Source organism: Neocloeon triangulifer, unplaced genomic scaffold (assembly GCF_031216515.1).
Source record: "Neocloeon triangulifer isolate White Clay Creek 2 clone unplaced genomic scaffold, ASM3121651v1 ptg000014l, whole genome shotgun sequence".
NCBI classification, from domain to species: domain Eukaryota; kingdom Metazoa; phylum Arthropoda; class Insecta; order Ephemeroptera; family Baetidae; genus Neocloeon; species Neocloeon triangulifer.
This window is the reverse complement of record NW_026775556.1, coordinates 15,302,784-15,318,458: the sequence shown is the minus strand read 5'-3', so window position 1 is coordinate 15,318,458 and position 15,675 is coordinate 15,302,784. Positions and strand designations below refer to the sequence as shown.

The 15,675-nt window shown below is 38.7% G+C and overlaps 1 protein-coding gene across 1 annotated transcript in view; it reads left to right on the top strand.

The window, feature by feature from the left end:
* The window catches only part of LOC132200009 (uncharacterized), a 123,755-nt gene extending 112,429 nt beyond the window's left edge, over window positions 1-11,326 (top strand). The window contains exon 2 of the mRNA XM_059625166.1: window positions 6,317-11,326. Coding sequence (XP_059481149.1) covers window positions 6,317-7,479 — 1,163 coding nt within the window. The 3' untranslated portion in view covers window positions 7,480-11,326. The remainder of the gene's footprint in view (window positions 1-6,316) is intronic.
* The last annotated feature ends 4,349 nt before the right edge of the window (window positions 11,327-15,675 follow it).

Below are 15,675 nucleotides of genomic sequence, written 5' to 3'. Positions count from 1 at the left end.
CTTTTATGAAAATTGAGTGGCGCCGTCGGAAGGGAAATTCCTCTGAAAATGTTAATTATTGCACGCTTTCGGGCCTTGAAGCAATTAAAACGAGCTAATCTCCATCGCACGAGACACGCCAGCCGTTCTAAATTCTAATAAATGCCGCTACCGAAAATCAGAGTGACCATGGTCAACGTGCTGCGATGAATAATCCGCCTCTCTCTCTCGTGCAGACACCCTTGTGGAAATAATGCGCGGTGGCACAAGCGGCAGATGATTCGCCAGACGCAAAAGGTGATAAATTATAAATATAAAATGACGCAAGGGCAGCAGGAAAGCAAGCAGAGAATTTTGGTGTGCCGCGGAAGCCGCACAAAATAAACGCCGGCGAAGAGGCGGGCGGGCGACTTGTGTGCACAAACACACACGTACGGAGCTGCAAAATCAATACCAATGACAACATAGTTGAGCACAAGTTTAATCAAGTGACAACTGACAGACAATGGAGAAAACAGAGCAGCACATGAAAGGGCCCTTTCCAAAGGGTTACACACACACGCTCCGTTGGATCCTTTTTCACTTCCGATCCTTTTGACTCTTTAATGAGATTCTGCAGAGGATTCTTTTCTCACCCAATTCGCGGACGTATCAAAATGGCAAACGATTCCGTCCGATGTGAACGTAAATGAGCGGCGCGTGAGTGCTCTGGCGTGGTGAGCAGTGAAAGGAGGAAGAAGGAATGCTCTTGAGCAAGTGATCTTGATGGTCGAGTGGCGATTACATAAATTGTTCGTTAATTAACAACTGCTCTTTGCTAGAATTAGGTCGAGTATGAAAACTAAAAATTTAATTTTTTTGAAAAGGAGACAACAAAATTATTCATTTCCCACGCGCCTGATGCTAGATAATCTCCCCGGGAGAGGAAAAATTAGACGTTCCAAGAGAGAGTCCTCTGCATTTGCATACATAAAAAATGTACACTATAGCAAACAACTCGCGCCGCCGTATACAAGAGAGAAACACTTTTTTGGGCAATTTAAACAAGAGCACATCTCTAATATGCATAAATATAATGAAACATTTCTACCCAGCGCTTCTTTTGAGCCACATATTCGCTCACACAATGAACTCTGACGCGGCAACTCTAAACTCTATACTAATGAACTTAAAATAATTTTATAATAAGTAATTATAAAAAATTAATAAAATTATATCAATAAAACACAAAATTAATTAATAAAAACCAAAACACATATCATAAAATTTGTATATAATAATTTTAATCTTTTTTTTCTATATTAAATATCTGTTAAAATTATAATATAGTCATTAATTAAATTTAATATACACTATAATAGCAACGGCCGTGTGTATAACTTGATATTGTATCTTGAAGTGATTACATTTAAAAGTTCGAGGCAAGGTGAATACGTGGTGGGGCACGAGCTACTGCCTGCAGAGATAGGGCTGACTTCGCTAAAGGTGCGCGGCGAACGTATAGCTGGACGAGGAAAAACCTGTTACAAAACACACATGAATGCATGCAACGGCTCGGCCTCGCCGAGGAGAGAGAACGTGGATGTACAAATATATTATAAATTCATGCATATATACGAATTGTATTAAGTGCACGGCTGTAAAGTAATTTCTTTCTCGCGCGCGCTCTTCTCCCCAGAGAAACAAACATATAAACACAATTTTTATTCTTCAGCTGGGAGGAAAAAAATATGCAAGAGGATTCCCCTTTCTGTGTGCACCGGAGGAACAAACATAAAAGTGCCATTAGAACCTTTTTAATAATTTAATCGTTTTTATTCAGCGTGCCCGGGCAGGTATAATTCTTCTCGTCCGCCTCTCGAGGTGCTTCAGCAGTGTCATAAATCTCCATTGTTTCCTCGTTGGTAATATACTCACTCACTCGCCCGCCCGCCCGCTGCTGGTATAATAATCTAAGCTGGGGCCAAAGGGCCTCTCGAATCCATAATAATTATTATATACCGGCCGAAGAGAGCAGGGATTATACAAGTACCGACGCGCAACGAGAAGATGATGGGCCATTTTTCATATCTCGCCAAGCGCAATTACTCATACAACTACACTAACAGCTTGCTCAAAAATTGTATAGATTTAAAAAGAATGATGTATATTATTTAGATACCGCAATCTATACAGAAATGAAAACAAACTCTAAATTATTTGAAAATTTGGTTTAAAACATTGCACTTTTTAATTTAATTTTTTTTAAACCAGAAAAATATGTTGCAATAGTCTAGTTTTTCGAGTGAAGGATGCAAAAATAAAATAAAAACTAATACACAGTTGCCATTGGAAAAGGAAGCAATCAAATGGCTCGGTCTCATTTTGAAATGCAGTGGCTGGCCTGGATTTGAATTCCCTCCGTACTTTTTGTGCCGAAAGTCAGTCACTTGTGCACGGCTCAGCGAGAGCAGCGTATTATCTCGCAGCTGCAAAAAGCGCACTTCATCGCACTCGCTAACTCTGTTGCTTACATACTGGCGCACACACAAAGATGAGATAGAAATGTACAGTAATAATAATAAATTTTATGGTCGCAAAACAACGATTTAAGAGAGCAACTGGAGCTCGTAATAAAAGATGCAGCACTAAAATTTCATGGCTGCTAATAATATGAAAATAATGCGTTTGTGAAAAACTACTTTTCAGTCGTGCCCCTTTTCGAGGCAAACAGTTATGCATGGAGCAAGAACAAAACGCAGCAAACAGCGGTGCTGAATAAATTTGCACAGCAATTTGCTCGTTTTAAAATAAGAGAGGCGAAAAGTTGTATGTGCGGCCGCAGTGGAGAGGGAGAACGGCTTTATAGCTTTTGGCACAAGGCTGCGAACAATCAAACTTCTGCACATTTTAATATTCCAAGGTCTCGAAAAGTTTTGCTGCCGTGCGATCGGATTTAATATTAGTCCCTTTAAAAGAGCTGCTCGATTTCGGCGCCGCCTTATCGTTCACGGTTGAGGACGACAGCCGTCGGAAGAAAGGTCAGGCGGCCCACTCGGATTGCGTAAATGGCGATTCGAGAGAGGAGCAGCAGGTTTGACCTCAACGAGCCGGTTTATTCGAATCACTTTCGAGCAGAGATTTGCATACAATCGGGCGTGATGCAAGTCAAAAAGCGAGCACGCTGCGAGATGCTGCTGAATATTAGCTCTCGAGTGTATTTTCGTCGCCGAGACGTTTTGCCTCCTCTCTCGAGAGCAAATGCCGCTGCTGTGTTATTAAATTGACCCGATTTTTTAACCTCGATGCCGCCGCGTTCCTTCAACACATCCATCCACGTTGTCTTTGCTTAACTGTTTCCTGCTGTACACATGCAGTTGAAAGAAATAACGCTTGCCGTTTGCACTCGCCGTTAATATATATATTTTTATTCAAATGGCTTGTTGCGAATGTACACGATTTCGTGGGTTTTATTAAAGCAGTTTGCGGCTGAAAAAGACGGGAAGTGATGCAGGATGTGACGCTTGGTGGGCCTTAAAAATCTGCCACACGATATGTGGCATAAATGAACGAGGCAGGTGGCTCGCCACTGACTATTATGAATATACGATACGCGATATTTATTCACGACTCGCATGGATTGGAAGTCGGGGCAACCACCGGTGAGTGCAGTGCACACCGTGTTGCGTTATTAAAAGAGAATATTTATCCGCCGTTAAATCATGATATGGGAGCTCGTTTTTTGTCGGGCACTGTGATGCGGTGTAATCTTGTGTTACACAGTGAATTGAATTGGTTAATTTTCAGATTTATTCATATATTGGTAAAATAAACTTTATATTAAATCATCAAAAATATTATAATTTTTATTAATAACCAGTACAAGAGCATAAAAAAGGGGTTATTAATAAAACTGTGCAAAGATAGATTCTTTGATTACCAAAATTAATTTAAAATTTATTCAATAATTAAATCAATTGCCGTTCTAAAATATGATTAAATACAATTGTTGTAGTATAATTATGTTTAAAATCAACATTTTTTTAGCTCCCGGAAACGAAACTTGACGTTTTGAATTTCTAGTCCTTGTTTATAAACCACTTTAAAGCGCTAAAATAATATTTCTGCCAAATAAACCAAAACCACAGCGTGACTGTAGCCAAAGGCACCAGTTCTCCCTCCGCGCTCTCTCTATACTGGCTTTCCGCAGAGAGTAATGCGATAATATTTAGTGAACCAATTTTTTCACCGCACATCTGCCACAAAAATAACAGTTGCAGCAGATTACACGGCAGCAGCCAACAACTGAGAGGTAGTTTCATTACACACTCGCCGACTGAGGGTCGCTTCTAATATCGAGAGAGTGTGAGATAGCAACACCTTTGGCGTGTGGCGAGCGAGTGAGGGCTTGTGCAGGGTGGTTTGGTGTACTCGCACTTTTTACAACCTTTCACGCCTACTAAAATGAAACTTTGATCATTACGCCGTGCCGCCGCGCTCTTTTATATTAGCGCCGCACTCTCTATATAAAAAATTATTTATACACAAAAGTGGCTCACCGCCGCGCGTACATAAACGTATTATAATTACTTTACAGCGAGCCACTAGGTGTGCTTTTAATGCAACATTCAAGTATACACGCGCGTACACCTGGTGTTGAAATATAAATACAAAACAATATAATGCTGGTCGGTCGGCTGCCGCCGCCGCTCATTAATTCATTTTCAGAGCTTCCATTTACGGCGAGCTCGTTTTATTTCCAACAAAGTCAAGACCCTTATTCTGTAATTATTTTAGACGCGTCTCTGTTCGCCAGTAATTATCGTCAAGAGAAAAAGACGATGGCTCCGGACTATTAAAGCGTATCTCGTTCCGCGAAGTGCACTTTTCTGCCGGCGAATTCGTGACTAAACAGTGAATTGCAAAACAACTGCGGGAAATTAATAAATTGTTTCAAAACATCATTATGGCCGCTGCCACTTATCCCTGGAGACGTTCTTTGTTATGCTATGACTCGGAAAAGAAGAATGAGGGCCTCGATTCAATATAAGCCAATGTGTGTTGAAACTAGTTGGGCGAGAAGTAGATCGCACCGCGGTAAACATTGAGAGACGCACGCGCGCAGAGAAAGTATGCGGAGGGAAAATAAATAAAAATGCGCCTCTTTATCGCCACCTAATTAGATAAATTCGCTCGCATCAAGTGGCGTACTTGAAAGCAGGAGTCGGCAGCACAAGTGGCGTGATAAATGTCGCGGATGAAAGTAAACAGGTTTAAGTGGAGTGGAATTTCTTCTGCAGATATATTTTGATTTTATTTACGTAGGAGTCAAGTTGTAAAATGTGGATGTATGAATAAAACATGCTCACATATATAACCGAGAGCAGAGTGTTACGCCATCCGAGCCGACGTCTCTTGTTGAGAGAGAGGCATACTCGGATAATATATACTGAAAATGTTCGTACGGTCCCGATGTGTGGAAATATTATCGGGCGCTCCGCACAATATCGCGTTCTTTGACGCTGCTGTGGAAAAATTGACAAGGGAGCGAAAGAGGGTTGAGAGCAAAAAGCAGTGCAGCCAATGGATTTATCTTCTTAGACAAATGCCGTCTACACGATCTAAAAGCACTGCTAAAATTCAGCCTGCCCGAGGAATAAAAATGAAGGTACCTGGCACGCATACATCCCGACCAAATCGAATTATGCAGAGAGGCGCGGTGGGAAAAGATTTATCAAAGCTCGGGGAAAGGGCGCAGGGAAATAAATTTCTTTCGCTGCGTGGAGAGACAGGAGTGTTCTAGTGCGCAATTCGCCACTCTTTTTGTGTCTCATTATGCAAGAGGGGCTATAGAATTACGCGCCCAAGTCCTTGTTATTATTTTCCTACTTTTTTGTTCCATTCGCTCGCCTGCCAGTGCGGGAACGAGTTTGTCACAGCAATCGTTTCTGACGTGCAGCCTTTCTGTCGTGTCTGAAGTTGATTATCAAATTTCACCTTCGTAATGACCTTAAGTACCCTTATTGCCTTTCGCGGCCAAGTAAGCGTGCGAGAGAGAATTGGGCACAGAGAAAGGCCAGACAACCGACGAGGTGTTGTTATCTCAACTTTATCATTGAAAAATAAATAAGTCGTGCTGCTACGCGAGAAAACGAAAGCGCTCGTCAGGTTATTAGTATAATTGTGATGCACACAACTGATTTCACACTTCCTCTTCATATAAATTTTCGCACCTAATAATAATATAATAATAAGATAAATAAATGTAATAATAAAAAAATTATAATAATAATAATAAAATTGATAAAATTAAAAAAAAATGATGAATATTAATCAGTTTCTCCTTTTTATGTTTCAGGAAGCAACCGCTGTCTCAACCCGATCAGTACCAACGTCTCGCCTAAGATTCCACCACCAAGTTCGCCATTGCAAAGTGCCGTGACCCCGAGCACCCTAGTTGTCAGTCCATTGTTGTCCTCCCTACCGGCGTCGCGACTGCCCACAATGAAAATTGACTCGAGCGAGACGACAACCTCGTCATCCGACTCGATTTTCGGGTGCGTCCGATTCGGCAGCACCAACGCCTACATCAACAAAACGGGTCGGCCGAGCATGATCAGTGCTAAGTACCGACTCAAGGAAGAGCGGCGCAAGGTGCTCAAGATCTCAATCGGCAAGTTCAAGCGTATTGAGGACCACGAAAGTTCGTTGCGACGCTCTGTTCTCATCAACAACACAATGAAACGGCTGCAGAAGGAGGCCCGAGAGGAGAAGTTGCAACGCCAGGGCATCTTTCAGATCAACTCTGCCTTCAGTGCTCCTGAGCTGGACCTGAAACCCACCGTGCTGGAGCCGGCAGTAGAAAAGGTTCCTCAGAGCAACCAACGGAAAAGGTCAATCAGCACTGATGACTGCGAAGACTGTGACGTGCAGGACGTGCTGAGCCACTTCTACATGCCACCGACCCCACGCCTGTTGACTTCCATTGATGACGAGGATGACATGCAGGTGCCTAATAAAAAGCAAAGGGTGATGCTTGAGGAGGAGCCTCAGAACGAAAACATTAATATCATCCAGTTGCCATCGGTGCCCAAGGAGAGCCTCAACAACAACAGCAACAGTGCCGATGACCTCATGAAGAAATGCGAGACTGAAAAGCCGACGCCGATCACCCAAGTCAAGATTGCGGCGGATGACATTGTAATGGCTGACGAAGCCGAACTCGACGTGGTGAACACAAGTGATGACGATAGGTTAGTGGTTTGTGAAGAGCCCTTGCTGGACACGCCGCCTTCCTCTTGCTCAGACAGCGAGGACGAGGACATCGACGTTGTGAACAGTGACAACGACGAACGGTTACGTCCCTCACAAGTGGAGGCTGAGAGAACAGGTGGCGCAGCCAGCGGTGAAAGCGCTAACGACTCTTCGGACCAGCAGCACTTCTCGTGCGGACACACGTCGATTTTTGGTGAACTGCAGTCAGTGGTTTTTCACAGTTTGATCGCATCTCTCGAGTCCTAGCGCTATAGACTGTGATGGCAGCATTTGTATCCCGACGATGGTAGTGCCGAATATTATTATTGTTGGGATAACTACTACAACAGTTATTACCAGTGATTTGCCATCACCTGCAAAAGAAAAACGGACTGATTCAAACAAACAATTAAAACAAAACATTTAATATGAAAATTGGGACTTCTGATGCCGTAGTTTTTTATAGAGCCACTCGGGCGTTTACCGAATCGCATATATTATACATAATATACATGTTCAGACGTATAAGGTTTTTACTGCATTTTTCAACGCGATCATGATCGATTGATTGATAGAATTTAACAAAGAAAAAAATTAACACAATGAAGCGAAAATGAACACAGTTAGCCCGTATTGTGTACATACGAAAATAGATGAATTATATTTAGAGAGTGAGAGATACGCAATTACAAAGCAACATGGAAAATAAAAATGATGATATCTAGATTTTAGTACATTTGTATAACATTTTACTAATACCACACACACATACACAGTAATCATCTATCAATAAAAGCGTGCAACTAGCATTACAGGACGATGATGATAATCGAGCAAGCAACTTTTTGTGTAGTTGCAATCGCACAGACACAACACTTTCCTTCTGTAGACACAATTGCAAATCTTGAAAAAAAAAAATTTTGATGCTTGCCAAATATTGAAAAAAAAATGTGGATAGATAAAATGGCACATAGATGAAAAGGCTTTCTAAATTCATTCGTATTCTAAGAATTATAAAATTGATGTGTGTACTAGTGTTGTGTTCATCCTTCTAAAAGCAACTGCACCATAATTAATGTAGACCACTGCTACATATAATTGCCGCTGAAAGAAAGAAGAAGGTCTTGCTCTGTAGTTTTAAAGATGCAAACTCTCATCTTTCTCTCATAGTACAGTTTGAAATCGCCGCGACTTTCTAGCATTGTACTGCAATGCAAAATTTGCATTAAGATGGAAAGCTTTAAATTAATTTTTTTTCTTACTTCTTTTGACTATTTGACTTGACGAGCCAGTGCCCCTTTGACGTTTCATAAAACATATTCTCCCAAGTGAGTTATTTTCACCCCACAAGAAATTTTTTTTTTATTTTTATTGTTCGCCTTTCTTCTATTTAATCAGCCAGCCAAGCGCACACGCAAACACTTAACCTATAAGAGAACATTGATTTATTTGTTGTGCCCCTCCATATATATTTCTGTTGTATGTGTTCGTTTTAATAGTCCCAATCTAGTGAATGTACGCTTTTTACCAAAAAAGATAAAAGAAGTGATCAATATTTAAATCTATTCAGCTCCGGAGAAAGTTCTGTACAATTTAACTGAGCAGAGCACTAACAGACTTTATAATAATCTCCCGCGCATTCATTCTTACGTCAATGTATAGGTGAAAGTTTTTGTTGCATTAAAGGTTGGCTGGTTAATAAAAAAAATAAATCGTAATACACATAGTAGCTCGACGATCCGTTTGCCTCCGTGCCGATGTTGTATCTTTTATAGTTACAAAATTAACTCCCTCACTCACTTTTTTTTGCCTTTTGTTAAAACAAGACGCAGAGAGTGGCCGCAGCTTATCCAATACCTCTGATTAATTACTGCTACCTCCGTGTAAATAAATTTCCCTCTTTCTCGCCAGTATAAATAATTGAACACTCTCGTATAAATAATTCAATTAAAAACTTCAAACGTACGTGTTTTTCTGACTTTCCTCTTAGTTACGAATAAATAACATTTTATATAGGCGACGCAGATAGATAGTTAGTGTTCTTAGGGCTATTCTTGTAGATTATTACTTTTAAATGGCTGTGATATGTCCCATGTATATGCTAATAAACGTACGCTGAAGTGAATCAACTAATTAAAATATTGTGTAAAAACGACCGCCTCTTTCATCATTAGGGTAAAAGTGGTGAGAAGATAAAAAAAAACATGATCCCCCCCATCTGCAGTATTTCAGTTCAGTGGCATACACAAATTTTATTACTTAACAATTTCCTCACTAAATTAATTTTCAATGAAGGCTGTGTTTTCCATAGAAAATTTCCAATGCATTTGCAGTTTCGACCAACTACTTTAATTAATACTTAATTAAGCAACCAAAACTCTCTTTACTTTGGATTCAGGGATTCGCGTAGGCATTAGTCAACCTTATTAAATGATTTTCATATCCAAATGTATGCAAACACATTTTTACGTGTAACAAAAAATCTGGCCAAATAACAACTTTCTATACTACTATTAAATATGATAGAAAGACAGATAAACCTCCGTGTAGCATGGTGACGTGACTGACGACTAATGACTTTTTACTAGACGAGACAAGCATCCAGCGAGGAATCTTTTCGAGTCGCCTCGAAGGAATTCAATGTTATAGGCGAGACAAACGCTTTCCATCCACAAAAAGAAAAATAAATCACAAAATAGTTTCTTCGGCCGAACATCCGTCTCTATTCGTGCAGTGGTATAAGCAGGAAAAAACTAACTGATTTATCACATCATTATTTTTAGAGTTTCACACATTTTTTTTTTTTACTTTTATGAAGACTAAGTATTTTTAATTTTTAATATCATTTCAAATGTTCTCTTTAGCTAATGTGGGTTGATTTCGGTGGGGGATCGAGAAGTCCCTTAAAATCCGATTTGCGGTATTGCACTACATACTTTTCTCGCATATTCGCTATACATATATTTATTATCAAGAAGCTGTTTTATTAATTTAATTTTGTGTATTTATCCGCGACAATGATGATGAAGTTTATGACTTATAAATGATTATGGTTTCTCTCTCACAATCAACTGCTGTTTGTCCACGCTCAAATAAGTAATGAAAAAACGAATGATTTCATTGAATGATTGTTTCGAAACGAGTCACTCGAGAGTAAATTCGATGCATTTTGTGCCATTAACTGATAAATGCTGCTGTAAAAATTTTGTGTATACAAAACCCAAAGATGCGAACCTACACAGAGAAAAAGTATGAGAAATAAACGGTGAACTTTTGGAGTAAACACGCTGCTACTAAATGTACTTGAAAAAAGCTAGCAAAATACTTGATTTCGCCACTATATACTCACAATCGATGTGAAAAATGAAGAGACATCCTCGTTTAATTAATATTGCCGACTAAATCAAAATAACGAGTGCTGATGAGACGCGTTTTGTATAGAAAACAAACAAAAGCCGATTCACAATGTAAGATGTGAGGTGTCTCTGCGTGCAAGCTGATTAACTCCAAAAACCTTGTACTTATGCAACTCAAAGTAAAAATGAAAGCAAAAAACCAAAACGATTTGTATTTGATCACACTTCTCGCTTCTGCCTCGCCCGCTGCTAAGTTACCCGCACAATGAGTGCGGTCAATGTAAAGTTGTATAGAAAAAAGAGCAAGTTTTGAAAGAGAGGCGAATTAAAACTGGGAAGGTGAATTTATCTCATTCTTGTGTGCTTACAACTAGGGTGACTCTAAACAACACAGTGTAAACTAAAACAAGAGAATGCTTTGTATAAAATTTATCCGCTGCTAAACGATCATCATTGACTATGTTTACAGAGAAAAATCACAAGAAAGAAGGTTCTTATCCTTTGCCTTAATTTGTGCAGCAAATTATTTTTTGGAAAACTTTTGTGTCTCGACAGGTTGAAGTGTTGCGCTGAGAATTTTACTTTTTGTATAGAAAAATTTGTGAAAAGCTCATGATGAATATTGCTTCAACATGCAGATAAAATCACGGAGAAGAGATTTGTTACTACCCTTAATGGCAGGATAACCTTCACCATAAAAATAAAATATATTATACAAAAATGACAAAAGCATAAAAAAATAAAAAGTACCTGAAAAATTACACCTTTGGCTATAATTTCCATACTTCTTTACCCTTTAGTTTGTAAGTAAAAGAAACATAAAATTGAACTGGTTTATTAATTTTTTTTTATTGAGTTAACAATCAATATAATCATGATAGATGAAAAAGTCGATAAAAAAATATTTCAACAATTTTTTTAGAATAAAAGAAACATGATAAAAGACCCACTGATAAATAAAATGAGAGGGAAAATTTAATAGCAATTAATAATATATTTATAAAAAACTTAATGAAAAGCATAATCTTCATGTCAAACAATTTGTTTTTTATTTAATTAGCAAATTATTCTTTAAAAATTTTAATGGGCTTAACAAGAGTAATTAAGAGGCGGGCAAAGAAAAGTGGGTTTATGGGTGCAAGAGGAGTTTGCTGAGTGGGTTTATGAACGGGCCAGCGACTTATTACATGCTCGCAACCGCGCCGTGTGCGCCGGACAAAATAGTTTTCAGGCTCGGCGGGGGTGCGAAAAGCGGCAACTCGCTCTCGCTTTATTATTATAACAGCCCCACCGCCGCCGCTTTTATTGTTACGCCGAGCAACATAAAAACTTCTTCATTGAATACCCTCATCAACATTGATTAGCATTGCAAATGCACACACAGAGCGGGGAATAATTTACAATATTATTCCGCTTTTATTCTGCTGCTCTCTCCGCCACGGCTATAAAGTTGCATCAGCACCACCCGCCAACTTTGGCCACGACTATTCACTACACCGAGCACGCCCTGTACAACAACCAAAGTACACTACGTTGGCAAAGTGGCTGCTCCGCTCGGCGGAAACAAGAAGAGTGGAATTATTATTGCGTTTATTGCGGCGGCACGCTACCTGTTCCGGGGATTTAATTTACAATATTGGTTTTAGGCAAATTACTTCACAGCAAGAGCTGAATTATTGCTCTGCTTGTCCTGCTGCAGAGATTAGCTCTTTGACTTTTTCTTGCCAAACTGGAACTTTCGAGCAAAAATTATTTAGTCGGTAATTTAATGCCATATATAAGCTGTAAAACCGTGCCTTTATTGAGAAATTATTTTTTATTTCACAGCCGTTTTCCTACTCATGCGAATCAGCCATAATGGGATGTGAGTTACGTGCGCACCCCTCCCCATTCCACCTCATGTCGTGCACTGCTGTGTAATGGAAAGAAAACTGCCTGCGGCCGTGGCTTTCATTTGCTTTTTTATTCGCTACATTGACGCATTACTGATTTAAATTTGGAAAATAAACCAAAGGGGAAATTCATCGGAAATGCTCAACAATATTATTATGCAAATCGAGATACCAACCAGTCATATCGTGTGAGACTCAAAAGCTGCTGACAAGGGTGCAGTTTGAATCAAATTGTGCTTGGGTCGATGATTTATATCATCACTTATCGTATTGTTATAGAGTAAAATTATTCAGCCAAAATTTTGTTTATTTGATTTAAAAACAATCCTATCAGATTGATTTGCAATTTTGAAAAAATAATAAGGTTAGTTATTACTATTTTTTTTTAGTCGTTGCTTTCTAAATTTTATAAGAAAATCATTATGTTTATTAAAAATGTATTTTATCTGAAAAATCTAAATATAGAGAAACATTAAATCTCCCTCTGTCACTCTTAAGTGTGAAGGTTTTGTCAACACACAATTAATCACATTTAAATAATTTTCAAGGATATTTGTTATTTATAAAAAAAAAACTTATGATTTTATATTTTCTAAATTTAATTGGTGCTCTTATTGGATACTTCACATCATCTACAAAATATAGTTGTGATGCAAATGAAATAAAAAGAATGATGATTGACTAGAATCTGCAATAAGTCTTTTCAATATTATATCTGTGGACGTGAGCATCATTATTATTTTCCAATAGTAAAAAGTCTTATAAACTTTTTCCCCTTCGTAATCAGATTATTTGAAAACTGCCTTGGATGAAAGGAAGATAAAATCATTTCAAATGGATGCCGGAGTCTGAGGGAAGAAAAGTAATTCTTGGGAGCAGATGTCATCTGTTTACATATCCGATGCGGTTGCTTTCCAACTCCAAATCTATTTATTTTACATTTGTGTCGGTCGTTGGCAAGAGTCCTCGCCTTGCTTGGCTGTACCAAGATAAAAAGCATAAAAAGATGCACATCTCCTCCTCGGCAACTCCGCTGGTCGAAATCGAAGAGAATACGAATGAGTGCGCGAACATTTTCGCTCACTAGAGCACCTAACCTAAACAGACCGGTTTTTCGAAGTCTTACAAAATCGCCGCGCAGCCGGCGAGGGGCCGTAAAGGAGGCTGTTTATGTCATTACGGCCACCGAGATGATCCATCCAGACCGCCTTTTTCTGCAGCGCACCGTTCGCACACAATTAAGGTGTTATGTACAGCATCAGTTTCAACTGCCTCGCACTTAAAAGGGGCGTCGGAATTTGGTGATAGCAGCAGCAGCAGAGAGGGTGGTCGCTCGAACGACACAAACGACACCAACTCGAGTGTGCTGCACAGGTTAAGATTACACGCAGCCACATACAGTCTGTCGCAGATTACAGCTTAGAAAACAGCTGTTCATTTAAAACAAGTTTTAATAAAAAAAAAAAAATTTTAACAATAACAATAAAAAAATGTTCAAATTTCTCATTGTACGACAGTTTTTTCTCAATATTATATTATATTATATTTATTTATTTATAATATTATTTTCAATTAGTAAAATTCAAATTGGGGACTTATTTTTGTTGCCCTTAAAACAAACACATAAAAGGCAAAAAATGCAAAATTTAAATAAATTATGATAAGTATATTTATTGTGCTAGAAGGTGTGCTTTTGGTGGCGGTGAATACCTAAAGGTACATCGAGTTTTGGTTTACCTAGCTTTTTTATTTTAATTTACATAATATCCGTGCAAATTTAATTGATAACTGATCTGTCGTAAAAAAAATTGACCAAAGAATTCGATGTATGTACTGTAAAATATTGCACCGTTTCTTCGTATACACCCTTTTGAGCCTCAATTGTGCACATATATTTTTCACAATTTACAAATATATAAATAGCTAAGAATGTCATGACTTTCCATTGACATTAATATTTTTTCTTTGAAAAAGTTCAATATCAAAGTGGAATTCATGTTTGCTGAATTCTAACTTGGATATACCTCAGAGTCTTATTGTGTTTTTCTTATGATGTTAATTTTCAGAAATTTTTTGCAATAAAATTATTCTGAATATTTTGCAGCTATGAAAACAAGTATATAATTTTCAACTGAAAGTAATAAAAGAAAAAAACAGCATGGTCGGAAGTTTTGAGCCACTCTGCCGAAAACCCCGTCATCCCCATTATACATTTTTTCGCGGAGCAAAAAAAAAGCAGTCTGAGGGAGCAGGAAGGTGGTGGAAATTATGCGGGCATCGATTATGGAAATAATATTGTCGCTCGAGTGTTGGAGAGAGGATGCCGCCGCCGCCACCGTCATTTAATCTGATTTTTAATCTAACCAGGGGGAATAAAAAGCACACTCGGGGCACCCATACTGGTCATTTGGCTTCGCTGCAAACTGTATTGAAACATCCATTTACCCGCGCGCTTATGTACAGCTCGGCGGCGGAATATCAAATTCTATGTAAGCACGGGGCGCACACAAAACGAGCTCAACAACTGCCGAGTGCTGGAATAGTTTTAGGGCACATCATGATCGAGTTTCCGGCGCTCTCTACTCCGAAATTCTCTTCAAGGAGAAACGCAATATCAGCATAACTCGGCCGCGTGGGTTTAAGTTTACCCTCGTGAATGTCAACAAATTAATTTCGCACAGAAAGGCTCCGGGCTGCGTCATTTCGCATCCTCGGTGCTCACGTGAGCTCCCTATTAGCCGCTGTATGCGCACCACCTAAAAACTTTTAAGCCACATAAAACTTTGATTCTCTTTATCTCCTCTTTGAACAACGCACGGCACGCAACTTTTTCGAGTGTGCCACTTTTGGGAGGACTGCATTAATAAATTTGCTTAATTTACTGACATTGTGGAAATAAACAATGCAAACTTTTAAAATGAGTTTGTATTTTAGTTTACTTTGCTACGAAATAGTTAAAACAAACACAAATAGAATATTGATCTATACATAAAAATGTTTTTGATATATTATGCACTTTTAAATGTTTATTTATTGATGAAAACGACAGTGGCGTAAAACAAAATTTGAAATTCAATTCATATATATTTTTGCTGGTTTTTAGTTAACATACTTTTTACACTACACCGTCATTGTTTACGGCCACCACAAATATTTTTGCATTCAATAACAACAGACTTCCGTCTGCTTCATATTGGAATCACACGTATATATCT